Raw genomic sequence first — 13,028 nt, 5'->3', positions numbered from 1 at the left:
CGGACGCTTGGTCACCAGCCATACACACAAGTCTGACTGTAAAGAACCTGTTGGAATTACAATAAACATGTTAAGTAAACGGATGGTGCCCGATTCTAGTCTTTCATGAACTGTATCTCATCACTTCCTTCGCTTACACAGCTGGAGCACACCGCTTGGACCCAACAGCTCGGACATACACCTCCACCATGGTGAGATCATTCCAACTTTCTCATATAATTTGGGTGCCGCACTCTTCTACCTTGAATCTAAGACTATGATACTGTATGCTTTACTATATGGACTTGATTCACTAAAGGAAATAGGATAATTCCACAGCCTGCTTTAAATGTAATGCGGTGCATGCTACGTGGGAAATTAGCCCCGTAGCGCGCGTATAAACGGGCCCAAGAGCCCCGATGCAGTCGCAATCTCTGCACCCCATATTGCTACACAACTGGTTTGATATATAAAACAACATTTTTTTCTTATGAAATCTTCATAGTATGCCTGACTAGTGTGTCAGAGGTGTGGTTAGAGGTGTGGCATGGCTGTGGCTTAAGTTTTCTTCTTTCTGATTTTAAGAAGTTGGGAGGTATGCCATAACCCGTCAAAAAAAACTGCCATATTAAAATAGCTGACAGCAATATAAGGGGAAAAGATCATTGAGAGTTTATTACAAATGATCTTGTTTGCATGTACCTATATATTTTAAATTGTAGTTTATTTGTCGTAATACTTTTAATAACGGATTTAGTATAACGTTGATTACTCTATTCATCTCAACTATATGTTACTAATTTCCAAGAAGTTTTGAATCAAGATGTTACCATTTATTGACTAACATACAATACCCTATTGCTTTCTAATTTTCGTATTATTGCGGGTATTCATGAACTATAAGAAACATACTGTACATGGCAATGAGGCAGCACACCAGCCGAGTTATCTGCTGTCTCTGATGCATTTGCGTTCAATATATTATTACACAGTACACGAAAACAATAATAGAACACGTGATAGCACAGAAGGCAGTGTGCGAAGCAGACACCGCCCACTTTGCCGTACAGTTTAGCACCAGTAAGCCCGCCTACACAATGCAGAAGTGACAGCCAAGGAGAGACTCTCCAGTGTCTCCACACCACGTGATCCCTCCGGGAGGCTCTGCGGGCGCAGCGATTAGCTGACAGAGAGTGGGCGTGTCAGGCAGGCTGAGGCAATTGGCGGGGGAAACAATCAGGAAGTGTGGCGGGGCTGCACACAAACACAAGCGAGCGGTCCCAGCCGGGGCAACATGACCTCCTCCGGTCTCCGCGACTGCTTGCGGGAATGGGAAGAGCTGCAGCAACACTACAATGAAATCCAGGTGAGCCATGGTTTGTGAGTGCAGCTTCTTTACAGTGTGCTGTGTGACATAGACTCCGCCCCCGCTCTTAGTGATAGGCGGAGCTGCCATGTCTGACTCTTCCATATGGCGAGAGGAGTAGGTTACTATAGCAACATTGCAGGGGTTTATAGCGTGATGGTCGGGAAGATTCGGATGTAATGCAACGTGGCTTTACTACAGTGTAATTACGTACTATATGAAATGCGTGCGTATGTATGAGCGAGCAAGCAACAGGGTCTTGATTTCTGATAATACTTATTAGATGGAATCTGAATCTGAAGTGAAAAAGATATGGAGGCTGCCCTATTTATTTCCTTTTAAGCAATACCAGTTCCCTGGCATCCTGCTGATCTCTTTGGCTGCAGCAGTGTCTGAATAACTCACCTGGAATAAGCATGCTGCCTATTGGGTCAGAAAATCTGATTTGTGTGCTTGTTCATTGTCTATTGTTAGAAGTATAAGAAGCAGAGGATCAGCAGGACAACCAGGCAATCTGTATTGTTTAAAGGGAAACATGTCAACCTCCATATCCCTCTTACTTAAGATTCTCTTGAATACGTTTTGTCTGTCACCATGTTAATTCCACTGTCCTCCAGTGCTATGCAGATCCCAGGGGCCTAAAGGACAACAAGAAGTATTAGTATCCAGGTATAGATTTATCAGTAGGCACATGCCCAAAGGCACCAGGGCTGCATAGATGGCTAGTTCCCGCCGGCCCTAACCCAATTCCAAGTATCCCTGATCTGCAGGGACTCTAGCCACCAAGCTGCTTCTGGACTGATGCTTTATTAAGTATATGGACCACAGAGTGATAAAAACAGCAGAAAAGATCATTGGCGCCCAACTGCCCTCGCTAGATCTCCTCTACTCCATGAGAATGAAGACAAGAGCCTCCAAAATCTTACTCTACCCCTCCCACCCGGGCAGACGATACTTTGAGACCCTTCCACTGGGACGCCGTCTCAGATCCATCCCTGCCAAGACCAGGCGCATGAACACCTTCTTCCCCCAAGCAGTCCTCTTGTTGAACTCAAAACTTCCCCCCCCCCCTCCCCCCCACCCCCGGCCTACATCCCGGGGACACTCTAGCCCCAGGCATCCCCCCTTTCAGCTGTAGACTCTGACTGAAACATGGACTCCCACAGCAGCAATCCCTGACCCCCCCCCCCCCCTCCCCCCAGGACTCTAACTGAATTGAAACTAATATGCCTAAATGTATGTATGTCCTGCTTGCCTTCGCTATGTTTGCAAACGTGTTATATGTTCCTGACTCACTCTTGCCATGTGAACCACAAGCAATTCCGGGTACACCACTTGGTGTGCTTGGCGATAATAAAGATGATTCTGATTCATTTCAAACGGATCTGAAATCAGCTAAGTGATCAAATTACTGTACAACTTGTGCTTTGTCACAGATGACGGGGAATAGACAGGCTAAAAACTCTCTAAGTAAATACACTGTGCATTTCTGTATGTTTTCCTTCTGTCCAGTGCAATAGTTCAGGTCCACTTTCAGGCTGTATTTGCTCAGTCGCTGCAGAGGACAGTGTAGAATGGACCTGGTGTTTTAAATGGGTCCTCTCTCACTTGTTCTGCTGTAGTGCACAACATAGTGCTGCATGTTTTCCCATCTCCCAAATATTTGCATGTCAGTATGCACAAGCCTTAAGTGTGTACTTTTGCACCCACAGATCTTACAATACAATATTTACAGAACTAAACATGTCATTTGTGCACAGCATTACTTTAAAATAACAGAAGGTATCAAACCTTCTAGTTTTCAAGATTACAAACTCAAAATATAAAGTCAATTCTAATAGCATCCACAAAAAAGTAATACAATTGCAAGTCATGAAATGCTATCGTCCAAAAGAGGTAACATTCCAGAAGCGAAAGTACATAAAACTATCTTACCAAAACTAAGGCTATGCACAGACAGGTGCTAAGATCACAAGTAGATATCGTGTGCCTGTTCAAACCAGCAAAAGAGCATACAGTAATCAGAAATTATTATATTTTTTTTTGTTCATAATGGTGCACTGGGGTTTCACATTGGCTTTCCTTGGCCACAAGCACAGCGTTGTGGTGAGGTGTAATGGCGGCTTTGTAACATGGCTCACTGCAATGTGATGTTCACAATGCGGAGAGAACGCTGCTGTATAATGGGTTACAGCATCATAACACATTGCATGCAGTGCATTACCACTAATCTTGCGGGCCAACAGTAAAAGTGAAGCATACTTTTTGACAGTATGCTTCACTGTACCCAACGCAACACTAGCATAACATGTGGTTCTGCTTCCCAATCCATTGCATTGCGTTTCTGCTGTCACAGGGAACATAACACACTACTGTGATCAAGGCAAGAACAATACCAGTTGCCTGGTTGTCCTGCTGCTCCTCTGCCTCTTTTTGCTGTAGACCCTGAACAAGCATGTACTCAGTTTTGTCTCCTTTGGCCACATAAGCTTTGTGGCTTATATGCATTTGAGTAAATTATGTTCTAGCTTTTCATGGTTTTCCTTCAACAGTGGAGTCCTCCTGGGTCTTCTTCCATCGAGCCCACTGTCACTCAAAAAGCAACTGTGTGATAATGCGAAAGTTGACCTTGGAGTTTAGCTTGTATGTCTTTGGAAGTTGTCCTTGGTTTTCTGTCTCCCCTTCCCAATCTTTCTGCTCTGTTCTTTTTGTGGGAGCACCCAGGGAGGCTAGCTTCAGTCCTATGGACCTTTAAACGTCTTTATATTTGCAAATGCTGTCACAGGAACATCAAGAAGCTTGGAGATGATTTTATAACCTATGCTGTTAACATGCTTGTCTATAATTATCTTTGTGATGCAGTCATACAACGCTCTCTTGCTGTCTTTCTAGTCTGTGTTCAGCATGTGACATTTTCCCATTTTTAAATACGCTGAATGGCTTATTGCACTATGGCATGTGTAACACTTTATTAAAGAAAACAGATAGTTTGAGTAAACACTGTAATCTAATTACAGGGTACCGAAAATTGTGCAGGCCATTGAGAAAGATTCTTGCAGAATAAGCAATACTTTGAAACAGATACTAAGGCATCTCCTGTTTACAAAGCTGGCTCCATGCATTTACAGCAGGGATATCACAAGTGAATCAGCAAACCTGGGCTTGATTACAAAAAAAAAAATAAAAAAAAAAATCTGCTAGGTGATAGAATATTGTGACCCTCACATGTTGTACTGACAGTGGGGATTATTGAAAGGTTAGGGAGGCCTCACCCCCCTTCTGTTGTCTTTGATTTATTTTTTTTCAGAGACACTTGCTATAGATGCTGCACCAACACTAATTTATAGAAAAACAAATTGCACAACTGTTAACTTTCTAACCTTCCAGCAAACTTGTGTAAGTAAAACAGATGAGAGTTGTAATCCTTTATATACCAGCAGCAAAATTATTATTTATTTATTTTATACTTGGGTCAAAAGTTGTTAAATCACTTGTGTCACTTAAGGAGGAGAACATTGTTCTTGGCCAAGATGATCCAGCGCCATGCATTTTTTTTTAGCCAACGTATCGGGGATGATTGTGGACCACCATACACATGCTAAATTCATGGCAGACTTGGCTGCTTTGGCGGAGAACCGTCTAGCCTGTGTATGAGGCTTTAGAAAATGAAGCCTGTTATTTCTTTTCACACTTGCTTTGCCTGCATGCAGGTATACGCAGACCACTGCTTTTCATTTTCAGGACCACTGCTTTTCATTTTCATCAACTTTCAAGAGACACTAAGGCCTGGTGCACACCAAAAACTGCTAGCAGATCCGCAAAATGCTAGCAGATTTTGAAACGCTTTTTCTTATTTTTCTGTAGCGTTTCAGCTAGCATTTTGCGGTTTTGTGAAGCGTTTTTGATGTAGTAGATTTCTTGTATTGTTGGATAGGTAGAGAAGAAAAACCGTGCACCTTCCGTCCTTGGATAAGTGTGTTTATTTGCAGCAAAAGCATTCCATCATACCGGGTATCTTGCATAAAGCCTCTGATTACGTGACCCCTGCATAGGCAATGGTGGTGGAGGAGGTGGGTGGCGGGTGAGGATGGCGGAGAGCGACGGCCGTTTCGTGTCACACAGACACTTGGTCACGCTGCGTACCACCTAAGACCAGAGGGCGGCTGGATCCGGGTTGAAGTCGGGGTTAAGCCCCGCCTCTTCCGGAAAGCCGTATCCTCTGTGATTGGAGCTTCAGACCCAGCGAAATGGGGTGGGCGGAGATACATAATGTCTACGAATTGTCCAATAGGACGCACACCTCAGGGACTACATTTCCCATAATTCTCAGCCTGTTATAAGGCTGCTACGTCATCCGCCTACCGGATAGTCTCTATGGACATGCAGGGCAAAACTACATTACCCATGATGCTAAGCCAGTATTTGGGCTTGCATCATATATAAGGGTAATAGTTGCCAATGTAACATATGAGGAGTTAGAAATGAATCAAAACCTCATAAAAAGGACAAGAGACGTATATTTGATGTGTCTCATAGTCCTAAAGTAGGTATCACATGTCGTAGAAGATGTGGAGCGACATTATTCTCTATACCGTCCCATTCGCCCAAGTCTTCAGTAATTAGGATGTGTCAACTCAATTCTGTATTTAAAGTGACAGTGACTGTTAATAGTGAACTTATTTAAAAAGAATTGTTAAAACCAATAGGGAAACTCAGTGGCTGTCCTGGACAGAAACTGGCAAGAATTACTTTAAGGGATACAAGCTTGTATGTAAATACATACACATAAAGCTAATAAATGGACCTAGGCAGTGTAAACCGTAAATAGGGGCGGGGCTTAATCTATAAACCAGGCTAATGCCAAGATGTATAATGCCAAGCCCGAGGTCGCAGCACAACAGGGCGCAGTCCAATTTATTAATTAAGAGAACCCCTCTCGAATTTATTCAGAGAGGGGATATTGCGCCGCTATGACCGCGAGGACAGGACGACATCACCCATCACGGCATAGAGCCACATCCAAGAGGGATTGATTCACACCACCGTCACCTGAAAACACTAGAAAAAGTACCACCACTATATAGCTAATATCCTAAGATACAACATCTAAATTTACAGCATGTTTATATTATGGATCCAGCGTACTGGCCATTTCTATTTTATCATTCAGCCCCAAGGGGCCCATTGCTTCAGTTCTTAAGATTAATTTTGTCTCTTTTCTTAAAAGCAACCTGTCGCGATCTCCTCCTCTGCGTGGATTCTCTACTTTAGCTAGTCCAGCAAATTTTATTCCTTTGCCCTTTGAGGCGTGGAATTCTCTCATGTGATTGATAAATCGAGTGCAGCCCTTTCCAGTTTTGATAGATGCGATGTGTTCACGTACCCTGATTTTCATAGGTCTAGTCGTTTGGCCAATGTAGTATTTTCCACACTGGCAAAACATCACATACACTACATACTCTGATTGACAAGTAATAAAATCTTTTACATTGATTCTCTCTCTTCCAACTTGAATAATTTTCTGTGTTAACAATTGTCTGCAGAATCTGCAGTGACCACAGCGATAATTTCCTTTAGGCAGTGTTCTATCTAACCAGGTGGTAGATCTTGGGGACACGAATTCGCTACTCGTCAATATATTTCCCAATGTGGGTGCCCTTCTAAAAGCGACTCTCGGCAAATCTCCTATACATGGGGCCAGAGATTGGTCTTGTTTAAGGATCGACCAGTTTTTATAGATAGATTTCCTAACTCGGTCGGCCATTGGTGAGAAATCAAAGAGTAGCGACATTTTATTATCTCTGGTTTTAACCTTGTTACTGCGTGATATCAACGTGCAACGATCCTGTGAGTTTGCTCGTTCCTTGGCCTTTTTCAAGAGTTCTCCATTATACCCCCTTTTCTTGAATCTATCAGTCAGCTCATTAGCTTGTTTCTGAAAATCATCCTCAGAGGTATTGTTACGTTTCAATCTTAGGTACTGGCCATATGGTATGGCTTCTGTTACACTCTTGGAATGGAAGCTGTCAGCATGTAGTAAAGAATTAGTGGCCGTGCTTTTTCTATATCCCCTAGTACATAACTTATTATCTTTTACAATTATACATAAATCGAGAAATTCGATTGATGTATCACTTATTTCTGAAGTAAAGATTTCTTGTATTGTTACAGTAAAGCTGTTACTGAACAGCTACTGTAACAAAAAACGCCTGGCAAACCGCTCCTAAAGTGCCGTTTTTCAGAGCGGTTTGCATTTTTCCTATACTTAACATTGAGGCAGAAACGCATCCGCAATCCAAAATCTGCAGCAGCCCGGGAGTATGCGTTTCTGCAAAACGCCTCCCGCTCTGGTGTGCACCAGCCCATTTGTCACGGAACAGCCGTGAGAAACGAGAACGCAATCGGTTTATTGCGCCGATTGCCCGTGAGTGTAGTCAGGCCAGCGATTTAGAGACTGACATTCCTGTTTTTTTAAATAGGCAGTTTTTTTCCCCCTGTTAGCAGCTGGCAGGAAGACTGGCCCTGTGACTGCTGATTAAGCCAGAGGTGTAAACTCAAAGTTTGTCTAAGCTGATCTCACATTCAGATGTTAATTGAAGGAGCCAACAGGGCCTTTCATAGAGGGAGATCCCAAGAAGCAGACACAGCTGGACTCCAGTCAGGCTGACTCCAGCCTTAGCAGGAAGAAATGAATGTACTATATAATCTTTTGCCCATTTACAGAATACAATAAATAGGGTGGTTATGAGAGCGGTATCATTGGATCCGTAGGGTCATGCTGGATCTCTTGATACCAGTCGAGAGGGGCCCGGGGCCCCTACAACCCAGGTATGAATCTACCCAGGACCCTGATCTGCTGCACTAGCCATGTCGGATATCATATTAATCTGTATTTTCCACCAAGTATGAAGCTGTTACCCCCCCCCCCCCCCCTAAATATAACGTGTATGGTTCAGGAGTTACAGCATTTCATAAGTTTAGCCCTCAAATCTCTGAGGGAATGGACTGGCATTGGTTGGTGACTCAGAGGGGCCGGCATTGCCACACCCCCAAACCAGCTTCATCAAAAGCACCTGGCCAGCAGGCGGGCTGCGAGTCCTCCCATTCCATCCATCTGAGAACATCCTGCGGCCAGCCAGAGGACATAGGACTGGTGGCCATTTTGCTGACCCATCTGAAACAAAGGACACATGTGCTAGCGGCCATCTTGATTGGCATCTTCTGTAACCTGGAACAAAGAATTCTGCTGAACTTTGATTGAAACCAAGAGCTTTAAGAACTTGAAACCGTTTTGCTTGAACTTTATGATTTTCCCACAAAAGGACATATTTCCACAAACCATAAGTATTTTCTCCCTTTTTATTTCATACTGGCTATTACTGTCTTAATAATTGTGATTTTAATAATTGTCTGTATATATTAATTATTTATATTGCGTGAATAAACTACTTTATCCAAGTCATTCACTGTCCGCTACCCTGCTTATCAGCACACACAGAACTGATCCCGGGTCTCTGAAGATACGCTACTGTTTGTTTGTTGTTGGCTAGACAGAATATCGTGTGTTTACCCGTTTTATTCGCAGGATTAGTCAGTCAGTGGGCTCCTCGGTCCCATGGTAACCGCGGTGGTGGCAGATCTACCCTGAACCAGTGTGTGAAGTTGTAATCACCCGTATCTCACAGGCGCCCTCGTGGTTTGTCTGCGACTATCTCTTAACGGTTCCGGCGCATTGACTGCGACCAGAGTTCGCACGATCTGTGCGCTGGCACCGTTTAGAAGGCTAAGTGCGGTCAGACCACTAAGGGCTCCTGTGACACCATTGAAATACATTACCCTAGCGGATCCGCACCCGCAAACGGATCGCAAACCGCAGCAGAACCGCTCTGGTGTGCATTAGGCCTAAGGGCTTGATTCACTAAACCGTGATAACTCATATCATGGCTGTTTTCACACGCATTTTCGCGTTTGCGCGTGCAATTGCAAATGTTTGCACGAAAATGATATTGTTTTCACGCAAAAAAATCTAAATCAAATTCTTTTGAGCTCAAAACTATGTTTTTGCACAAAAATTTGCAATTGTGTGCGCAAATTCGCGATCGTGTGCAAATGCAAAATGCGTGTGAAAACGGCTGTGATATGAGTTATCACGGTTTAGTGAATCAATCCCTAAGCATTTTTTCAGTGAGTTGTAAGCAGGGCTATGGAGTCGAGGAGTCGGAGCCGGGGCAATTTTGGGCACCCGGAGTTGGAGTCGGAGTCGTGGTTTCAGAAACTGAGGAGTCGGAGTTGGAGTCGGAAGATTTTTGTACCGACTATACAGCCCTGGTTGTAAGGCTACCAATAAATGTCCTCATGTCTATATGTGCTGTCCTGCTCACTGTGTAGTATGTCATCTGTTCACTACCTTCACAAAAGCTTCATGATAGCTGTTGTGGCTGATGTGCGTGAGCAGCACAGGTGTCGACAGACCTGGTTTTGAGCTCAAAAGAAAGTTTCCTTTTTGTTCCCTAAATCTAAAGGAAGATGCTCCACCCTGCATTTATGTTTGTAAATGCTAAAGCTGAGCTCCTGCTGATCACGCACATCAGCCCTGACACTAGTTTTTTTCTGTAATGGATTAAACGTCATCTTAAACCTGTGAGAAGTCGTCGGATGCTTGCCTTAGTGGAGGGAAGACTCTGGATCCTCCAGAGGCTTCTAACATCCTCCTTCGGTTCACTGCTGCTGCCCGGACCCTCTGAAAGTTCATGGCCGCATTCCCTTCCCTACAAGTACACTTTAATATTGGACTGCTGTTTTTTTTTTTTTGCACTTTCATAGCAATAACTTTGAACATGCGTTGAGAAGACATTTTTGTAAAAAATCCAAGACTCCCTAGATATAATATTAAAAAAAAAAATGAAATACAGTTGCTACAGGTGACAATTGCATGATTGCTCCTTCACTAACCATTTAGCAATCGATGATCTGATATGACACACGTAAGGGTTGTAATCTTTTGGCATCTGACCATTGTTAAAGGAGTCCAGTCCATGTTAGTTGGATCACACGGGCCCTCCACTGCCCTCCAGTATTTGTAGGTCCTGTGTCTCTATTCTGAGGGTGTATGAGTCCTTCAGTCATGAAGTTGTTGACATTTTGAGGGCTCGTTCACACTAGAGGTGTTTTCAGACTTTTTTTTTTTTTCAAGCGCAGGTGATTTTTAAAATCTCCCACAAAACGCTTGTGCAATGAATCTCTATGAGAAGGTTCATATCAGTGCGGTTCATGTGCTGTGCGTTCAGCAAAGTGGTGCCTGTACCATTTTTGAAGTGTTTTTGCTATAATGGAAGGTATAGGAAGTGTGCTAAACTCTCACAAAACCGTTTTATACAGCGATAGTGTTCACGTTTTTTAGGAAAAAATACATTGTATTTGTCAAAGAGTTCACTTCCTGTTGTGCGTCAGTGAGTGAATCTCAAAACCGCTCTGGAAAAGCGCTTAGAAAAGTGCTTTTTCAAAAAAACAGTGCACAATGGAGCGTGGGGAGGGGAGAAAAAAGAACGCAAAACCTTTGCGTTTTCGTTTTTTAGGTGTGAATGAGGCCTTAAGGTGCTTTCCTTGGCTATCTCTTATTTTAAGTATTCATGGCCTATACAGAAGCCTAATATAGGAAACCCTCCTGCTTACACATTACATGATGCTGGCATAAAGTGTCTCATGTAAAACTGGACACACATACCGTTCTTTATACTTCTGCCTTTTCCTTGGGGGTGGGCAGTAGAGGTTTACATTAGGTGCAGAAAAGTTAACTTGCTATGACTGGCTTGTTCACGGACATCACCTACCAAGCCTCTAGTACCACCATCTCATTTTCTTAGGCTGAGATTGCAGGCACGGATGCTCATTTCCTGTGATGTGTTCCTAGTTTACAAGTTGTTCCTGATGGGCACATTTTTTTTTCCTTTTTATTGTTCTAGAATTTTCAGGGGTGATGAAGTTCTTCCACCTCTGCTTTCCCTCACTTTCTGATTGCCTCTTATTGTATGTTGTATGAAGCTTTTAGGCATTCTGTCTGGGCAAGGAACAAGTTAGCACAGACAAGCTCTCTGGATTAACTTCCCAGTGGAATCATGGAGACTTACAAGTCAGTATGAGCTTTACCTGGTAAAGCCATCTGGAACAGGTCTCTTGAACCTTGGAGAGAGGATCATGCTTCATTTTCACGTATAAATCTGCTAGGTCAGAAGGATCATTACATGATAAAGGAGAGACCAGGAGAGGTCGTATACCTTGCCCATATCATTCACATTACTAAGCATCAAGCTGCTGTTTTAACCTTGAGGACATCTTTTCACCCTTTAGGGGGGAAATAAGTTAAAATCTACATGGACAATAAAGCTGTGGTCTCTTGTAAAGCAAAACAGGGTTGGACGCTTATGTTTTACCTTTCTTTTTTTAAGAAGCAATCAGATTTTAGAGAATTTTATTTTACTCCAATAATTTGTCAGCTTACTCTATTCTGAACACAAGCAGCAATGCAACTCAATGTTACCATTAGGGCTGAACGTGCTAGATTTCTCTCAAATACGGATCCGAAATCCCAGCCTGTTGAAATCAATAGGCTGCTTCACAATTCGTGTCTGTGAAAAATTGTGTCCATATCCCCATAGCCATACGTGGTGCGGCTACAGGGATTCGGATGCATCATGGGCGTATTGGAGACAAACGGTCAGCGTAAGTGGAAAACAGCTCTAGGTATCAAGTGGTCCTGGTACATCCTGGGGATGTTAATTCTACATTTTGTAGTGATGAATTGCAATATGTACACTTAGGCGTATGGAATGAATGCTTCCTCTATAGTGTGGATATTTTGGGGATAATGTATATGTTTACCCAATGTATTTGGCTTCAAGAAGAACAAATGGACACCAGAAGTCACGCAAAAGAATCTACTTAGTAATTTTTTGGACGTTTACTTTAAACTGTGGTTTTATAGTGAAAAGGGAATCTGAGGTGAGAGGTATGTGGAGGCTACCATCTTTCCTTTTTAAACAATGTCCATTGCCTGACAGGCCTCCTGAACCTGTGTCTCTAATCGTTTTAGCCATAGACCCTAAACAACCACATGCAGATCAGGTACGCTGACTCACCTTTTACTGGATTAGCCATATGCTTGTTCCAGGGTTTTGACTCAGACACTAGGTATGCCAGAAGATCAACAGGACTGCCAGGCCACTAGCATTGCTTACAAGGAAATAAATGACAGCCTCCATATCACTGTCACTCTGGGCTCCTTTTAACACCCATTTAGCCAAGCTACAGAGGTTATGTCTTTAGTGTGTAAGGTATTTTAAGAAGCAGTAAGTCATTTTTAACATATTAAAATATTATTTAGAGAGTGTGTTGTAGTCCAACAAATCCTTTATCTCCTCCAAGTTCTGCTGGTCAGTGAGCTGGCCCTCCTCCAGACCTAGGCCTCTTCCTAGCAGGAGACTGAATTGCATGCTTGTTGGGCCATTGAGCCTTTAGTCTGTTTGCCACCAAGCACTTTTATGCTGGGAATACACAATGCGCTTTTGCAGCAAATAGACGGGTTCGATAGATAATTTCCGACATATCCGATCTCGCGTTCGATCGTTTTTTCTGCTCGATTTCTGATAGAAGTGAATGGAAAAAGATAAAAGCGAGCGGAAGATAA

The 13,028-nt window shown here is 43.1% G+C and overlaps 1 protein-coding gene across 1 annotated transcript in view; it reads left to right on the top strand.

Annotated features, from left to right (window-relative positions):
- The first annotated feature begins 1,077 nt into the window (after positions 1 to 1,077).
- Positions 1,078 to 13,028, top strand: part of TMEM120A (transmembrane protein 120A) — a 54,448-nt gene continuing 42,497 nt past the window's right edge. The window contains exon 1 of the mRNA XM_068265365.1: positions 1,078 to 1,345. Within this exon, the coding sequence (XP_068121466.1) occupies positions 1,274 to 1,345 (72 nt within the window). The 5' untranslated portion in view covers positions 1,078 to 1,273. The remainder of the gene's footprint in view (positions 1,346 to 13,028) is intronic.

Source organism: Hyperolius riggenbachi, chromosome 2 (assembly GCF_040937935.1).
Source record: "Hyperolius riggenbachi isolate aHypRig1 chromosome 2, aHypRig1.pri, whole genome shotgun sequence".
In the NCBI taxonomy this organism is placed as follows: Eukaryota; Metazoa; Chordata; class Amphibia; order Anura; family Hyperoliidae; genus Hyperolius; species Hyperolius riggenbachi.
This window is presented reverse-complemented; position numbering and strand designations above follow the sequence as displayed.